This window comes from Bison bison, unplaced genomic scaffold (genome assembly GCF_000754665.1).
Source record: "Bison bison bison isolate TAMUID 2011002044 unplaced genomic scaffold, Bison_UMD1.0 scf7180017864139, whole genome shotgun sequence".
Lineage (NCBI taxonomy): Eukaryota > Metazoa > Chordata > Mammalia > Artiodactyla > Bovidae > Bison > Bison bison.
In genome coordinates this window covers 3,719,817-3,738,747 of record NW_011494711.1, presented here as the reverse complement: position 1 = coordinate 3,738,747, position 18,931 = coordinate 3,719,817, and the positions used below count along the sequence as shown (strand labels likewise).

General features: G+C 44.0%; 1 protein-coding gene across 2 annotated transcripts in view; it reads right to left on the bottom strand.

The window, feature by feature from the left end:
• The window catches only part of KIF5C (kinesin family member 5C), a 141,113-nt gene extending 122,625 nt beyond the window's left edge, over nt 1–18,488 (bottom strand). For both annotated transcript variants that reach the window (XM_010839957.1, XM_010839958.1), the window contains exon 1: nt 17,964–18,488. In XM_010839957.1, coding sequence (XP_010838259.1) covers nt 17,964–18,089 — 126 coding nt within the window. In that variant the 5' untranslated portion in view covers nt 18,090–18,488. The remainder of the gene's footprint in view (nt 1–17,963) is intronic.
• Between the last annotated feature and the right edge of the window lie 443 nt (nt 18,489–18,931).

Here is an 18,931-nt window from a genome sequence, read left to right as displayed (position 1 = left end):
ATAATTTCTTGGACCCTTCTTTCTTTATGATACCAGGTTTCAGTTCATATTAAAATAACTTTGTAAGACTAGTAAGTTGCAAATCAAGAGAAGAGTGTTTTACATGTGGGTTCTACATTTTAGAAGAAGAGAAAATTGTTTGAAAGCAATCATTTTCTGTACTTAATGAGTCTCTAATTTCTTTCCTTTTTGCTTCTGACAGTTGAATAGCTGAATAGAACATAATAGTTTGGATATTCAATACAAAACAATCTTTTCCTTTGGAAAATGGAAACACTTTGCAAAATTTGCCCCAACCTTAAAGGTGTTTCGTCTTCAATAAACCTTGAGTACTATTCCATCACTTATTAGCCACATCGCCATTATGTGTGTGTCTCTGTTTATCTCTCTTACTAGACAGTGAGTTGGTTGAGGTTGGATAAGTGGACTGTGTACCTAAGGAATGCCTGTTCGCTGTTTGGCCCAATTATGGTAAATTTCACAAAGAAACATGTGGGCATGTTTAGTCCTCAGGTAGGATTGACAGAGAAAGGAAGAGGGGCACAATGAAATAAAAACAATCATAAAAGTGAACAATAAGTCTACAAGAAACACTCTTTCAGTGTCATTCATACACACCATCATATACTATGCACCCATTATGAATCACATGCTGAGAGTATGAAAATAAATCAAGCAACGTATAGCAACCATACCTCAGTAAAACTGTTTAAAAAAAAAGAAAGAAAATTAATCAAATAGACCTCAACCTGGAAAGGAGCTCACATCTAAATGTGGTAATTCCAAGATTAGAGACAAGAGGAAATGCCTCCTGGTGAATTTCTAGGGTGAGAAAGCAGTTCAGGAGAATAAAAAAATCAGAATGGGACTCCATGAGATGGGAACCTCACCAACAACTGCTGAAAGAGTGAAAGCCCAGGCTGAGGTCAGGATACAGTGTATAGTTAGGTTTGAGAAAGGCTGGGGGAACGTATTGTGAAGAGTTTTGGTGAATTTCAGGAACAAGTTGATGAATTCATATTTATTTTAGCAAAGAAGAGTCCTTAAATGTTTTGAGCAGAGAACTGACATACTCTGAATGGAACTTCTGGAAATCCGAAAGACTACATAGAGTGAAGAACAAACAGAATTGTTCCCCAAGAGTATTACAATAAGAAGCAGTCAAGGTCTTTTTCGTTTACCCTACCTAGGCTCTCACAGCCCAGTGCTGGGTTTGTCAGTGACGCCCACAGGATGGTGAGCCTGGTTAGAGGGCTACCACAGACTGAAGAGCATGCTGGTGCCTGGATATACAGAACTATCAAAGCACAAAGTCATGCTTTCTGTGAGGTGTCACCACACCTCCTGGAAGGAAGGATGCCTACAAGATGTCCTGAGTCATCCAGCAAAATGTATCCCTAAATGTGCTGCTGTTAGGTTAGAGAAGGTCTGTGGTTCATTCACTGCTATAGCATATTTGAATAATTATATCTGTGAGCATGTGAGAAGTGCCCTGAGTTAAACATAAGTATAAATCACCACCTCCAAACAATTCTTCTGATGAATGTTGGCAGGTAGAGTATTGCTACCCTTCCAAGTCCTTCCTTCATCTATAAAGACCAGGAGACTCCTCAGTTGCCAGCCTGACCCCAGAAGTGCCCACTGACAGCAATATTCCAAATTAAAACAGATTACTGAATAGTTACACTTTTAGTTTAAAATTCATATAAATCAGAGCAAACACCAGAACAAAACCCAAGACACATGAATCCCAGACCACTGTACTGTTGTAAGCACCCTCTCAAAGGATTATCTCCTTTACCTTAAAAATTAATTCCCTGCCAAACGGGAAGCTCATAAATCCCCAGAGGCCATAGGGATGGTAGACCTTTATAGAAACAACAGGATAATACTGGACAGCATCAATTCACATGTTCACAGCACTGGGTCCAGTAAACTGACTTCTGGAGAAGGTATCCTCTAGAAATAACTCGGCAAAAGAAAACAGCTCTGTGCACGCATTCGATCACTACACCAGCACCCAGAGTAAGGGGAAAGGAGATTTGAATGATCAAGCAGTGATCTATCACTTACGTCACCACTGAACATTATAACCATAAAGATACTATGTAACATGGAAAACCACTTATGGAGTAGGCTCTGGTTTTTGTTTTCTTTTTTTTTTTTTTAAGGAAGAATTGTATATCTATGGTTGGAAATACATTAATTTTCCAAAATGTTTAAGTATCAACCAAGAGCAGGAAAAGGAGGATATTAAAAAATTAACATGGATGATGTAGGGTGGTAAGACCATGGCTGATTTTGCTGTTGCTATGCTTTCACGTTACCATCATGTGAAAAAGCAGTTCTGCCACTGACAAAGGAGGAAAAATCAATTCTGTCCCAACCCATACAAAGAGAGACATAAATGGGTGTAAAAGAGTTTCCAGCTCCTTCTGCAAAGAGCTGTGTGGCCTTCACCTGCAAGGCGACCTCTTCCTCAGATACCAGGACAAAGAAGAGGCGCACCTGTGAGCGACAAAGGCAGCCCTCCCTCGCCTTCTTCCCTCGCAGCGCTGCCCACCCTGACATCCTAATGGGCACGGGAGCTTTTGTTTAGCTGGGGGGAGGGACCGCATCAGAGGGTGCCTGTGCTAAAGGGGAATGCACTTTCAGGACAAGAGGTTTCATCATTCCCAGCATTAGCGGCAGAATGGAGACAGGGTACGCGGCAGATTGATCATCATGCCGGAAATTAAAAACACACGGGCCAGGGCGAGGCGGGAGGCTGGGTTCCCCCCGCCCCGGGCTGCTGCCCTGCGGCGGGAGCCAGGCGGCAGGAGGGCACGGTGCCGTTTTTTCTCCCAAGACGCCGCACCCTCTCACCGTTTGGTGTTCTCAGTGTCACCCACGACATACGCATCACAAATCCGCATCACACACAGGCTGTAAATGGCTGGTACTTAATTACAGAGTTCAGGGTGGGCTGTTGTCCCGGGAGCAGCGGCGGCACAGCACTGATGAGGGGAGAAAGGAGAGAGGCCCGGCTATAGCACAGGTCCCTACTCAGGTCTTTTCTCAATAATATTTAAAACAGAAATCTGTAAAGCGGCTACACATAATTGTAAAGTAACTGAAGATAAAGAAGCAAATATTACATTTGCAGAGCAGACTCCCACCCAGTCTCAAGGTAAGGATCAAAGGAACAAATATTACATTTGCAGAGCAGACTCCCACCGAGTGTCAAGGTAAGGATCAAAGGATCCCCCTGCTTGAGGTGGGATGTCCTTTCTTTTTCTAACTCCAACAACACTGTTTCCTCTTCTCTTTGGACACTCAGCACACTAATTTTTTGGCGGGTCGGGGTTGAGGGTGGGGTGGGGGCAGGGATCTCGTCTCACTTATCACAGCAAGTTCACAATGCTTAGCACAACTGATCTTAGCACACAATAATCCCTCAATATGCCAGACTAGAACCAAAATTCCTAAACGCAAAAGACAATCAAGATGCTGCTGCTGCTAAGTCACTTCAGTCGTGTCCGACTCCATGCGACCCCATAGACGGCAGCCCACGAGGCTCCCCCGTCCCTGGGATTCTCCAGGCAAGAACACTGGAGTGGGTTGCCATTTCCTTCTCCAGAGCATGAAAGTGAAAAGTGAAAGTGAAGTCGCTCAGTCATGTGGGACTCTTAGCAACCCCATGGACTGCAGCCTACTAGGCTCCTCCATCCATGGGATTTTCCAGGCAAGAGTACTGGAGTGGGGTGCCATTGCCTTCTCCTGGAATCAAGATGTTGGCATCTAAATGTTAGCGCAGCCATCTGATATAGAAATATATTACCAATAGAAATATAACGCCAGCCAAAAATGCAAGCCACACATGTACCTTTAAATTTTCTAGTAGTCACATTTTAAAAAGTAATAAGAATAGGGGACATTTATTTCATTAATGTTATTTAACCCAATACATCCAAAATGTTACTACTTCAACATGTAATGAATACCAAAAAAAAAAAAAAAGAGTAAATTAATATTTTACGTTTTTTGTACAGAGACTTTGAAAGCCAGTTTACAAATATTTTATATCTCTTGCACCCCCCAATTTGGACAACCCACACTCAGGGGCTTGGTGGCTACCATTTTGGACAGCACAGTATTGCAGTGAAGCTCCAAAAAGTCCACAGTATAGAAAAATGCCTCTTTATAAAGAGAAGTATGGTAATAAAGAACTCATTTAAAGTTTTACATTAATTTGTATGTTACCTCTTTATATTTGTTTTTAATAGAACTAAGGAAGCAAGATAGGTGTACATTTTCCCCTTTACAAACTTGTTTGGATAATTGTGTAAATCAGAAAATATAGTTTAAAATATATCCTCCACAGGGAACTATATTCAATATCCCGTGATAAACCATAATGGAAAAGAATATAAAAAAGAATGTGTGCATGTGTGTGTGTGTATATATATATATATCCTGTGTGCTCAGTCGTGTCTGACTCTTTGCAACCCCATGGACTGTAGCCTGCCAGGTTCCTCTGTCCATGGAATTTTCCAGGCAAGAATACTGGAGAGGGTTGCCATTTCCTTCTCCAGTGAGTGTGAACTCAGTGCAGAGTATGGAATTTTGCAGGGAAGGATCCTGGAGCAGGTTGCCATTTCCTACTCCAGAGGATCTTCCCAATGCAGGGACTGAACCAGTGTCTCCTGCATTGGCAGGCAGATTCTTTACCACTAGCGCCACCTGCGAAGTCCTCACATGCCCCCTAAAAGGGCAGAAAATGTGTGAGACATATAGTGCACAGTTAAAATCCCAACATGCCCGTAACTGTAGTGCCAATTGAGGGAGAATAAGACAGATTCAGTATTTGAAGAAATACTTCACAGAGAAGTATTCTAAGCCTTAGAATATTTCAAAATGAAGCCACAGACTGAAGAATATCCGTAAAACAGCCCTCTTCCGCCAAATCTAAATTCATCACAGTAATCTAGAGAAAACAAAGACAAAGAGAATATTTTACAAGTGAAACCATTTACCTCAGGTTGGGACTTGAACCCATGTGCTGGGACTCGAACCCAGCCAAAACCCTGCTTGGGACTTGAACCCACATGGGTGGGACTCAAACCCAGCTAAAACCCATGGTATCTGGTTTAAGGACCTAATGAAGCTCAGGTTCTTGATGCTCATTGTAGAAAGACATCAGTGAGAGACAAAGTGATAGGTAAGAAGTGGATTTATTCAGATTCAGAAAGAAGCACACTCCACAGATAGAGTGTGGGCCCTCACAGAGGGTGAGCATATACAGAATATATGCATCACTTTGCTGTACTGTAGAAATTAACATAACATTGTAAATCAACTATACTCCAATGGAAAAAAAAAATACATCCTCAAGCCAGTCTTTTCCAAGAGCCATATTCATTAAGGAAAATTTAACAACGCACACAAGCAAGCGTTACTCTAGGATATAGTACTTTGGTGTTTTTTCCCCACTTGTCTGAGCAGATAATTAGTAGGTTGTGTTGTTTAGTAATTATTACTAAAGAGCTAAGCACTTCCCTTCTAAAGTCTACTTTCACAAATATTATATCAACAAACCATTAGTAGTTAGAAGATAGTTTCAATGCTACCGTGATGACATTAGTAGCAGGGGTCCTGGAATGCCAAAAGCCTCACCTAAGAGTCTTCTGCCTAAGAGTCTTCCCCCTTCTGGGTGGGTAAGTTTGCGCCACACAGGAACAGGAACAGAGCAGGCATCCAAGTACCACCTGATGGGTGGTAGGATGCATCAACCCAATGTCAAACCTGGCCAGTCTCCAGCAAGAAGGCTTATGTGGTCTTCCTACTTTCCTCACCCCACCACCCGACCCTCCCACAGCCCAACCTGTTCTGAACCTTGAGACCAGCCCACATGAGCCTGAATCTGTGGGTCCAGACTACTTATCCATTCAGCAGTGGGTGATGCCGAGATGGAAAAACAGCCAGTTCCTGGGAGCCAGCCCAGGAAGCCAGACCCTGCAGGGGTCAGCTTACCAGAGGCAGACACAGGAAGGAGCTGAACGCTACCCACGGGATCTTGCCACCAGTAACCAGGAACAACAGAGCTTTGGACAATGACCAATCAAATGGGCACTTGTTCCTCTCTATGGAGCTGGGGGTGCTATGAAAGAAGAACAGAAGTCCCTTCCCCCAAGACTCCCCCAAGTTTCTGACGTCAGATGGAGTTGTTATTCACCCAGGTTCCCCGATGAAAGTCAACAATCTCAGTGGAGTGAGGTACCAGACAGGTCGTCAGTAAAAAAACTATGATGTAACCTCCTCAGAGGACTGAAGCGGGCTGTTCTTCATTTCCCCTTGAGGCAAAATGAGACCTAGAAGTGGGAGGGACGGCTCTTGTCAGAGAGCCTGGGGAGAGTCCCTGAGATTTGCCAACCGAGAATTGCGTAACCAAGCTCTTTAAACAACATGCTTCTAAAATAACATTATTGATCAGCAGCTCTCAAGACCATACTCTGCAGTCAGAGAAGTTAAAGTCTCAATCATTGGATTTGGTTTTTATTTGCACTTTTTCTCCAACCCAACTCCCTTTTTTTTATAAGAAAAGGGGGATACAGGAATAAAAGGAATTTTTTAAAAAATATAAAAAGAGAACTTCAAACCTTTTTCCTTAAAGTACTGTGTTGCACTGAATTCTCTTCTCACTTACACATGTTCCCTTCACCTCTCTGGATTTATGTTCCTGTATCCAATTCACATAAAGGATGAGTGTCCACTGACTGACAAGATAGTAAATAGTAACATACCAAGACACACCTAAAAGAACTGCTCTAAATGTACTTGGCAACAATTCTATGGAGCTTCCCAGGTGGCCAACTGGTAAGGAATCCGCCTGCCAGTGCAAGAGATAGAAGAGACTCAGGTGTGATGCCTGGGTCAGGAAGATCCCCTGGAGAAGGAAATGGCAACTCACTCCAGTATTCTTGCCTGGAAAATCCCATGGACAGAGAAGCCTGGCAGGCTACAGTCCACGGGGTCGCAAAGAGTCAGTCGGGACTGAACACACACACACACACACCAATTTTATAAGGGTGAGTACTGAGCTTGGAAAACAAATGAGTAACACATCTGCCTGCTTTCTTGACATTTATACAAGTCAACTAAAACAATGGGAGAGTAGGGGTGAGGGAGAGCTATAAGGCATGCAGCTCTTTAAACAGCTTTTCTGGGTGACACTGCAATGCTAGAGTTGGTTTATTAAAAAGCATAACTAGGGCGTGACCACTGTTAAGGAAGACAGGCTGGAAATCTTGATTAGCCCTGACTGCTCAGTGTGCGTCTCCACGGCCACACATGATTCTAGAGCAGAAGCCTCCCTCCCTCTTCTTTCAGGGTCAGTATGGACAAGCTTTTCTTTTTCTCCACACTTGTAGTCTATGGTACCTAGTACTCTGATTTGAGCAAACACAACTGTAGAAGAAACTTAAGAGGCAATGCGGAGAACTTGTCTGGGTATCAGACATTACGGAATTGTGAACATTTTAGTTGAGATAATGTTATTGTGGTTTTAAGAGTCCTGATCTTTTAGAGATATCAAAAGTTTAGGGATAAAATAGTACTCGCTTAGGCAGCACAAATACTAAAGTTCAGGGATAAAATAATGTGACGTGAGATTTCACTTTAAAATAATTGAGCGATTTGGGGAGAAAAGGTTAGAGGTATATAGCATATAGCAAAATAAGATTAGCTCATCTGTTGATGACAGCTGAAACTGGTTGACAGACTCATGAGGGTACATTTTGATATTCTTTCCACTTTGGTGTGTGCTTGAAATTTTATATTTTTTCTGAGTACCTAGTAATCAAAGGAGAAGGTGGTAAAAAGCTCTTTCCAGGGCTTTTTTGGGAGGGCTATTATATCCCTTCTCAACTTACTGTTGCCCAAAGGTATGACAGGCCGTTCACTATAAGCTCCAAGAAGAAAGCACACATCCATCCTAGTTTTAAGACTACAATCTTGACCTCTATCTCTCTCTGTCTCAAGAGAGTTAGCTTTTGATCACCTCCAAGAAACAACATCCTTTAGGATACTGAACCTGACAAGAGACAGCCTACAAAAACCTATGGTTTACATTAGAAGTCTGAAGGCATTGTCATGTCCTGGATTTGTGGGTTAACAGTGCATGACAAAGTACACACTCTTGGTGAGAATTTAATTTAGCTCTGGTATGAAGGGATGCCTTATGAAACAAACTGGCACCAACTCTATGGGGTGGGCAAAGAAGTGAGGATATAAAATAGAAGACAATTCACCATCTCTAAGTTGCTCCCTCTGAAAACCCGTGGATACCTTAAAATCAGCTATATCCTTTTAGCCAGAAATCTCAATCCTAGGAATGTATTCTAACAAAAAATTGGGCAAGGATACAAAGAGATATGTACTGATAAACTGATGTTTATCACACCTTTGTTTATAATAGAAAAAGAAAACAGAAAATCAAATGACTATCAGTGGAAAATAAAGTATTACTTAGGAGACCTGGGTTCAATTCCTGGGTTGGGAATATCTCCTGGAGGAACGCATGGCAACCCACTCCAGTATTCTTACCTGGAGAATTTTATGGACAGAAGAGCCTGGCAGGCTACAGTCCATGGGATTGCAAAGAGTCGGACACGACTGAGAGACTTTCACTTTCACTTTAGACACATAATGAAATTATATATAATCTTTAATAAATGGTGATGTCTGAGGTATACCATTGTGTAAAATGGTGGCTTTTAAAGCAGACTTTATAAAACTGTATCTTCATTTTAAAACAAAATGTGTTTTCTATAAAGTAGAAAAGAGCTGGAATAAACAATAAGATGTTAACAATGATGTTTTCTAGTTCATAAAATTAAAAGTGCTTTTTACCTTCTCCTTCATATTTTTCTGTATGGTCTGAGTCTTTTTTCAATGAGCATATATCAGGACCCCAGAGAAAACTATTCTTTCAAGACAATAACAACAAAATGATGAAGATGGTCAAAGTAGGGAAAAAGTCACCAGAGCTGGACAGAGGTCAAAGATAAAAATCCAAGAAAAATACCCTAAGCTTGGACATCAGACAGTCTAGGAAGGTCAGCATTCTTTCACTTTGTTCAAAAGACATCTTATACTGAGCAACTACTCTGTTCCAAGTGCTAGTCCAGGAACTGAAATGGCAATAAGTCTTCCTGCCCTGCAAGGGGTTTAGTCTAATGCCGTGCAGGTACAATTTAGGGATGGTTATCCCAGGTGTGTGGGGTGTGGTCAGCTGTGGTGGAGAAGGGCATTGAGAAACCTAGGGGAATAGAAGCACAGATGAACACAAGATAAAGGGTGAGGCTAGGAAGGTACCTGGGCCCAGAGTATGGAAGGTCTACGGATGCACCCCTGAAGAATCTGGGTTCCAAACGACCAAGACTCTCTCCTTGACCATATTTTAATCAGGCTCCTCTGAGCCCTCTTCTCAACTGGGCCTTGAACTTGGACTTCCATGTCTGTCCTTGCAGAGTCCAGTGTGAGCAAGACTCCTCCTAAAGCAGTTTAGAGAGAATCCGCCCCATTCACCATCAATACCTCATCACCCCAGATACTTCAATGCTTGTATCTTAAAAGCTTTATATCTGGCCTGCCTATACCAAGAATCCCCCATACTTTTCACATCTCTCTTAGTGACTGTCCTTCCACCTATGCACCCCACCAACCTGCTCCCCTTGTACTTGAAATTGACCCTGATTTCTCTCCCCTACTGGAACAGTATCAACCCGTACTATAATAGTCTTCCTTACTGTATTTACAAATGTGAGAATAATTTTTTCTTTAACACAACCTGAAGATACCAGGGAACCTATGAAGGGTCTTAAGCTTTCTAAAACCTAGTTAATCTGACAAACGTGCAGAGAAATAACCACTGTGGGTCTTCTCACAGCATACATTTTCTGAACCTGGCACCATACTCGGCAATCTATACACATCAGCTCATGTAACCATCACAAGGATCCTACAAAGGTGGAGAGTGTTATCATCCATATTTCACAGGCCAGGAAACTGGAACTTAGTGTGGTGTGGCCATGTGTCTAAGTACATAAAGCGAAGAAGTCATAGAGCTGGGAAGTTGGTCCTGGGCTGTCTGCCTTGCGTCCAAGTTTGGTGTTGGGGATAGTAGAATGAATTTACAACTCTATTTTCTCTCAAGTTCTGCAGTATTTTCAAATAACCACACACTCAACAGCTTTCTTCCTTGTAAAAGGACCTTGGTGGATACGCAGCAAGTAGGTTAAGGGAGGAGCTTTCTCGGCCACAAAGATATGACTTTATGGAAAACCTGAGAGAAATCAGGTGAAATTGGATCTGTCAAGGAGCTATTCTTTTTTAACTCAAGAGAAATCATTAGGGAGTAGGTAGTTTTGTTTTTGCTTGTTTAATAAGGAGACACAGGTGAGAAATCTGAGACAGGCACTAAAGGGAGCCCAAAGGTGGGGGAAGTTTCCTATTCTAAAGGGAGGAGAAAAGTCAAGGAGGCAAAACCCTGTCATTAAACCAGGGAGTCGGGCCAGGGAAGCACAGGTGGAGGCAGAGGGAAATCCCCAGTGATGCCCAGGCTATTCAAGGAAATGCAGAAATTGGCATTTAGCGAGACTTGATTCTAGGCAAGGAAACAGCGGAAGACAGAACTGTCAATCAAGATACACTTACTAAGCAACTTGACAACGACAGTAAAAAGCACAAAGATGTTAAAAAAAAAAAAAAAAAACAGCTTCTGCTTCTAAGAAGCTTGTAATTTACACGAGGAGGATATTCACGCAAGCGCACATGCACATGCACACACCAATATGTGATCACTGCAGACAACAGGAAGAGCTGATACAGTACGTAAATGGAACCTGAGCTCTGCCTTCTGAAGGTTAGGAATTCCACAGATAAGAATGGTGTGAACTAGTGGGTAGGAAACAAGGATGCAAGAAGCATTTTCAGGGGCTAGCCAGAATTAAGGGTGATAATTTTGGGGGGCAAGGCTAATTCTGAAAATGAGGAGACCTACAAGAGGAAGAGGAACGTGAGAGATAATTAGCATATGCTGAGCATTTTCTCTGTGCCAGACCCTGTTTTGACCACTTCATTTCATTTCATTCCAACAATCCTGTGAGTTAAGTAATTATCTCCACTTGAAATATGACCAAACTGAGCCCCAGGAAAGTTAAGCAACCTGAAAAAAGCCCCATAGTGAGCTAGTAAATTCATAGGCAATTCCATCTGACTCTCCCCAATGCCTCTACCAACCCCAATCCTTTATTTTAGCACCAACTGCGTGCTCACCATAAACAAGAGGAACCTCCAGCGACACAAGCCAGATTATAATTACTCTCTTGTGTTCACTCATTCCAGGATTTCAGAGGGCAGGTTTACAGGAAACCACGAATTCATTTTCAGGTGATGTAAACACTTCCAAATTTAGGAAGAACATATCTCCACACTATTAAACACTACTGTTAATATTCACTTAGACACAGTGATGAATATCCTCTTTAAAAAGTCTGGCATAAAATATTACCACTTTTTAGTTTAAGCCACATTGGAAAACTGGCCATTTCTCAGAGTTAAACATACAGTTATGGTATGATCTAGTAATCCCACTCCCAGCTGATTACCCAAGAGAAATAAAAATGTATACTCACACAAGAACCCATATGTAAAGGTTTATAGCAGCTTTATTCACAATCATCTCAGACTGGAAACAACCCAAATGTCCTTCAACAGGTGAATGGATAAACAAATTGTGATATACTTGTATAAAGGAATACCATTAAGCAATAAAAAGTAATGAACTTTTTTTTTAAGGAATAAACTATTGATACATGGAACAACAACCTAAACCTCAATGGACTCAATCTCAGAAAGATACTTAAATTTATGATTCCATTTTTATGACAATCTGGAAAAGGCAAAGTTATATAGAAGAAGAAGAGATAAGTGGTTGCCAGAGGTTAAGAGAGGGGAGAAGGTTTGATTACAGAGGGATGACATGAGAGATTTTGGGGTTTGGTTTTGTTTTTTTGAGTGATGAAACTGTTGTGTATCTTGAGTATGGTGGTATATGGTAGGTAGAATAATGGTTCAAAAGATGTCTACACTAAACTTGTGAATATATGAAAGTTACAGGATGAAAGGAAATTTGCAAATTAAACTGATTGCTAATCAGATGACCTTATAATAGGGACATCATCCCATATTATCTGGCTGGGCTCACTGTAACCAGATGGGCCCTGAAAAGTGGAATAGGGAGGCAGAGGAGTCAGTGAGAAAGATATGCCATGGAAGAAGAGACAGAAGAGATTTGAAGCATGAGAGGGGATCAATCCACCCTTGGCTCTTAAGGTATAGGAAGGGGGCCATACGGCCAGGACCTGAGAGTGGCCTCTAGCAGCTAGGAACAGCCCCAGGCTGACAGCCAGCAAGGGGACGGGACCTCAATCCTACAACCACAAGGACCAAATTCTGCCAAAACCTGAATGAGCAAAGAAATGGATTTTCTTCCAGATCCTCCAGAAAAGAACATGGTCCTGTCAACACCTTGGTCTTGACCTTGTAAGACTCTAAGCAGAGAAACCAGCTGACTTGATGGACTTCGGTTGACTGAAAAAAAAAAAAAGCACAACCTAAAAGTTGAGAATTATGTTTTATGTAAGGCATTTACTGAGGATTAGAGCAGGAGATGGCAGCCTGTCAGATAGCTCTGAGGGACTGTTCTAAAGAGTAAGAAAGGAGCCAGGATATACAGGAGGTTTTGAAGGGGGTTAAAGGAAAAAAGAAAATAAGTAGTGGAACTTCAAAAGATTACTGCTAATCACAAAAAACAGACATCTCAAGTTAATGATTTTAGTGCTTTTCTGTGTATGGGAAGATGGAAGAGTCTGGACTAATTGAAAACATTCCTTTGATATGAATCTTAACTATCCAGAACCAGTATCCTTTTTCCTCTGTCCTGAATTCCCCTCAGGGTGCACCACCAACTGCAGGCGACATTCTTTGTCCACATGACGTATGGAAACTGTGTGATAATACATTTGTATCATTTTAAGCCTTCAAATTTGTGATAATTTGTTACAGCAGCAACAGAAAACTAATACAGCATTGCTACACAATTCTATGTATTTTTCACATCCCCTACAATAGAACTATAACCAAAAAGAGTCATTTTACTCTGTATAAATTTTAAAATATTCTTGCCTTTAAAAATCATGACTACAGACAGAAAGAAAAATTCTGGCCATATTTCTTGACATCTTCAGCCCATAATCTCCACAACAGTAACTCAGGCTTGGAATTTGGTTCCTGTCCCCACCCCTGACTTCCCTACCCATCCACTGACCAGAACTAATCTTATCTCCTGGAGCCTAAGGCCACTTTCCACGCCAAAGGCCAGCTCAGGGTTTGCGGCTAATATTTTGCTTTGGCTTTCAAACAAGTCAAAACTTACACTGCCTCAGGGGAGGCACCCTTGGTTAACAAGACCTGCTTTCCCAGGAGTGCAAACAAGAGGAAAGCCCAAAACTGACATGCGAAAGTCCATTTCAAAGAAACCTACTGAGAACTCTCTCAAGACAGAGTTCCATCAATGCAGATACATCAAAACCAACAGGCAGAACTCAAAGTAATGGATGACTCACTAGGATTTTTAGCAGTTAATGAAGAAGTGTTCTGAGAAATGCTCTAAATCCAATATTTTTCTCTGAAAGAATTAATGTGGTGCCCCTCACCCCCACCCTCCACTTCTAGCGCATCACAAGTGTTATTAGCAGACCTAATTTTTAACAAGGTTGAATACAGTTCTTTACCAAGACATTTAAGAGATAGCACATAGCACATCTCTTTAAAATTATTTTTAACTACTCCCCATAGCCTACAGTCAATGAAAAGTCCATAAAGTCATTAAAATACACCAAGGTAAAGACTTCTAGATTCAACAAAGAGATCAATAAATATTTATTAATTGCCTTCTGTGGGTAACACCCTGAGAAGTACAAGAAGCAAAACATGAATGGGTCTTGGCTCTACACCTGCTTTACAATGTCATTAGACACGGGATCAAAATTAATAATAATCTGAGGGACTTCTGGTGGCGTAGTGGATAAGGATCTGCCTGCCAATGCAGGGGACAAGTGTTCAATCCCTGGTCAGGGAAGGCTCCACATGCCTCAGAGCAACTAAGCCCACGCACCACGACCACTGAGCACCTGCGCTAGAGCTCGTACTCAACAAGACAAGCTACCACTCTCTGCAACCAGAGGAAACCCACACACAGCTACAAAGACCCTGCACAGCCAAAAATAAACAAAAATTTGTAAAATAAATAAGAATCTCTTAAAAATTAAAAAATGATCATCTAAGGCAAAAAATTATGAGATCACATACAAAATGAATGCTACAAGAGTTCGCAGTGGAAGAAACTGTGGCTGGGGCAGTGAGGGAAAGAAAGTTCTGCACAGGAGCAGGGGGGAGAAAAGCAAGAATGAGAGAGAGAATCTCTTCAAGCTTTACCCCTGGTGGTTCAGGCGGTAAAACATCAGCCTGCAATGCAGGAGACCTGGGTTCGAGCTCTGAGTCAGGAAGATCCCCTGGAGAAGGGTATGGCAACCCATTCCAGTTCTCTTGCCTGGAGAATCCCATGGACAGAGGAGCCTGGTGGGCTACAACCCATGGCGTCACAAAGAGTCAGACACGACTGAGTGACTAAGCACGTACTTCAAGATGACATTTCTTAAAAAAAGAGAAATCTAGGAACCCCATCTGCAAAATCTTCCTCTCAGCATACATCTCCACAAGAAATGAACAAGACTTTAAAGGAAAAACAATCACCCCAGTTTCAAAAACAAAAAAAGAATTTCTGAGATTCTGAATTTGGACTCACAGTTAACTGCACAGAAATTCATTCTTCATTCATCTCTGTTGGGTTCTGGGCTTCTTTGGTCATCCCCACAATCTATGGCCCTGCAAGGAGGGGAGAGCCCACCTAAGAGAGCCTCCACTGGCACCCGAGCCAGGTGGGCGGGTTCCAATTGAATTGACCTGGGAGCCTTCTACTCAGACGACAAAGGATGATACAGGCTGCAAGAACTGTCACTCCCTTTAGTTACACATTTCTAAGTAGGAATGGGAAGGGTCCTAGCACATGCCAACTCAAGTCCCAACACCCTTCAGCATTTGGCAGTCTTCGGTTCTGTACCAAACTCACTGAAAGATACATAAAAAAATGTTCATAGCCGCTCCATCTATATTAGCCTCGAAGTGGAAACTACCCAAACAGTTACTACCAACAGTTACTGGATAAATAAATTGTGGTATATTCATATAAGATACTACAGGTCAATGAGGATGAACCAACTGCAGCCACACATCACAACGTGGACCAATTTGACAACCATCATGTTGAACACAAGAACTCACACAAAGAGGTGAACATACTGTGTGGTTTTATGGATCTAAAGCTTAAAAAAAAAAAAAAAACTAAAAGCCAAAATAGCAGTTATTCTGAGGCACAGGGAGTTAGTGACTGGGAGGGACTTCGGGGGTCCTGAAAATGTCTGGTTCCTAGCCTAAGAGGTGGTTACGGGAGTGTTTACTTTATATAAAAAAAGAAAAGCTATATACACTTATTTTCTATATGAACGCTTTATTTCAAAGAAAAATTTATCTTAAAGAAAACTGAAAAGTGTTGTACTAAAGGATTATAGTAAGATAAAAAAATTTTCAATTTACCCCAGATTTACAGTTGAAGAGCTACATGTGTATTCGCATCCACAACCATTTGTTTAATATACTTTAGTAGTGTCATAAAATTAAGGAAGGATAACCATAAAATTAAGGATCTCTGCCTTGCACACAGATCAAAGGGATGATTTATTACTCCACTTCACTAGTTCTGGTATGTCACCCTTAGAAGACAGAGAAAGAGAAGAGCATGGAAAGGAAGAAGGTGGAGTAGGAGGGAGAGGAGGAGAAAGAAAAGAAACAGCTTGAGCCTCTCTTTAAAACCTCCGAAAACATAGGGTCACCAGAACATGTTCTAGGACTGAACAATTATTGGTTAAAAAACCGTTACCAGACAAGGGGCAGGGCTAGATGTCCCCAGTAACTCCCACTCTATCCAAACCACAAGCTGGCTCAGGAAACAGCAAATCGCCCTGTAGGCTGACCCCAGCTTAGATGTGTAACCAACAAGCTACTATCCACAGATACGTCACTATCCAATGTCAGCCATCAAGTATAGAATTTTCTTCCTCATCAATAATTGTAGCATACATCTTTCCTTCAATTTAACACAAAGCAGATAGAAAACCCCTCCTTCCTAGCCCCTCAGGCCAGCTCTCAGAATGAACGACCACCCCCATAGCATTTGGAGGTCACGGTTTTCTGATGACTGTGAAAATGAGGAGGAGAGGAGGTCTTCAAGAGGAAATGCCTTTCTAAGGCAGGTACACGATGAAGTCCTTTGGCAATGCCGGAGCCTTGCCTCTGGTCTCCTTCCGCAGAGAAAGCCTGCCTTGCAAAGAAAGCCTGCCTTCCGCTTCGACCAGCACCTGCTAGTCCCTGGGGCCCTTCACAAGGACTGCGGCACAACCTTGGCAAAGATGCTGGGACTGTTTGGGCAGGCAAATGTCTGCCTCTGGTGCTTAAGAAGAGTCGACCTGACTCCAGCAGAGACCCTAAGTAAACTGTCACCTGTCAATCACTTGACCTAAATACCCCAGCCACTGGGGGAAAATAGGAGGGAGGGGGTAGTCTGAGCATGCTCAGTAATCGGGATGACATCATTTAATCAATGCTGAGGCCGGGAAGGCTGCATCAGCAGCCTCGAGCAGGCTGCCAGGAACGTGTCAGCGGGGATCGGGAGGCTCCCATTAACTCGGTCCCTCCCCACGGGACTCGCATACAAAGAGGGTACCGTCAGCTACACACGCTGGGAACAGAGGAGGGGGAAGGGTGGGGGTGGGGGTGGGGGTGGGGGCGGGGAAAGCTGGTTTATTTCATTTGACATATTCCTTTAAGAACTAAAACCCAAAGGTATTCCCTCCCCGCACCAGCAGCCGCGCTGCAGAAATGGAGCCAAGTCTGGGGAAGGGAAACTTGGGAAGGGAGATCAAAAGCGAGGGGGCCCCAGCCACACAAAGTAACTTGTTCTTTGAGTACAGAGGCTATTTGGCTTCGTTTGGGATCCCCGGTCCCACAGATGCGGGTGGGCGTACAGCCTCCTCACCGCCCAACATGAAACACACCCGAGGGTCTGCGGACACCAGGTGGGGGTCGCCCCACCGGGGAAGAGTGAGACTCGAGGTCCAAGTCAGGACAGCCTGGGTTGAGAGGAAGCAAGAGGAGACACACGAAGCCTCCGGGAGAGGCCACCAGTGTTCCCCCAGCCCCCGCCTTCCGCGTGCAGAGCAAGGTGAAACGCCGCGGGGAGCCAATTCGACACGGCTGTGGGAGCTCGGTGCAGAGGCTAGGATTTTTCCAGTAGCTTTTTTCCTTCTTTTACCAAAACTGTGAGAAGAGGCAAAGTGCTCTATAAATCAAAACGATACCTGGAATCATTTGTGGGTTACAGAGCTCATACTTTAAGGGGAGTCTGAGCTTGAGGATAACGCGAACACACTACCCACGCGACTTGGCCAGGGCGGGGAACAATAGACCCACTCGGGCCCCCACCCCAATAACAATGGCGGCGCCGAACCCTTGCTCGCCCCCTACCCCCTCTGCCGCCACCTGGGGCCGCCCCGGGGCCTCCAGTCGACCCTCAACTCGCCCAGGAGGGAACTACAGGGTGGGGGATTCTCTTCAAGTCCACCCTAGAGGGCAGCTCCCAAGGGATGTCCAAAGGGGCTGCCCGAGCATCTCTGCCCGGCCTGGGGCATCGGGGCGCCCGGCTGGGGCGCGAAGCATCAGGGAGGCCAGACTTCACAGCCACTTACCCCGATCACCACGGTCTCCTCGCCTTTAAATTTGGGGATGAATTTGTCCCCGCGGAGGATCTCTGCTTCGTTTAGTGGCCGGAACCGGCACATCACTTTGATGCTGCATTCGGCTGGATCCGCCATCTCGGCCGGCGGCAGGGAGGGGGCGCAGGGATGGGTGGGGGGCCGCGGTTCGGCACAACGAGGGAGAGCGGTTGAGAACCGCACCGCCCCCAACAAGGCCGCTTCCCGCAGCCTAGACGACGCTTCTCAGCAGGTCATCGCGAACTCGGCTGGCTGGGCAGCTCCGGCCGCTCCGGCACCTTGTAGGTGGGCAGCCTATTAACCTTTGGCCCAGCCGGCTGCAGACCTGCCTTTCCTGACCCTGCGCTGCGCCCCAGGCCCACCTGCCCACGACCACGCGGCGGGCGGACGAGGCGATGCGCAGGGAGCCAGCCTCTCCCTACTCAGACCTCCCGGGCTCCTGCGAGCTCAGCCATCCTGCATCAGCACCAGCGCGCTCGGTCGCCTCCCCGACCCGCCCCTTCGCCCCGCCCTGCCTGGGCACAGCCCTGGTCGGTTACGTCACTGCGGGGATCCGCCCCACCCTCGCTCAGGCTCCGAGAGCGAAGCATCCTGGGACTTGTAGTCGCTGCACCTGCGGGTGAGAAGACTTGGATGCTTGGAGTTGGCTTTAGGGGATAGCGGCGGTGCCTAGGGTGACGCTTCCGAGAACCTGCAGATCTTGGGTGGCTGCCCAAGTCGATAAAACGATGAATGTCACATCCAATATTCCCGGTCAAAATCTCTATAATAAGGTCTATATTATCTCCTTACATCTTTTCATGATCCCACAGGAAAGTCCCCTCTTAAGACCGTGTCCAACCAAACAGTTATGGAGCATTTTCTTTGTGCTCAACAGTTTTTAAGCGTTGTGAGGAAATTAGAAGGGAATTGAGATTTGCATGGATTTTGAAGCCAGTAAT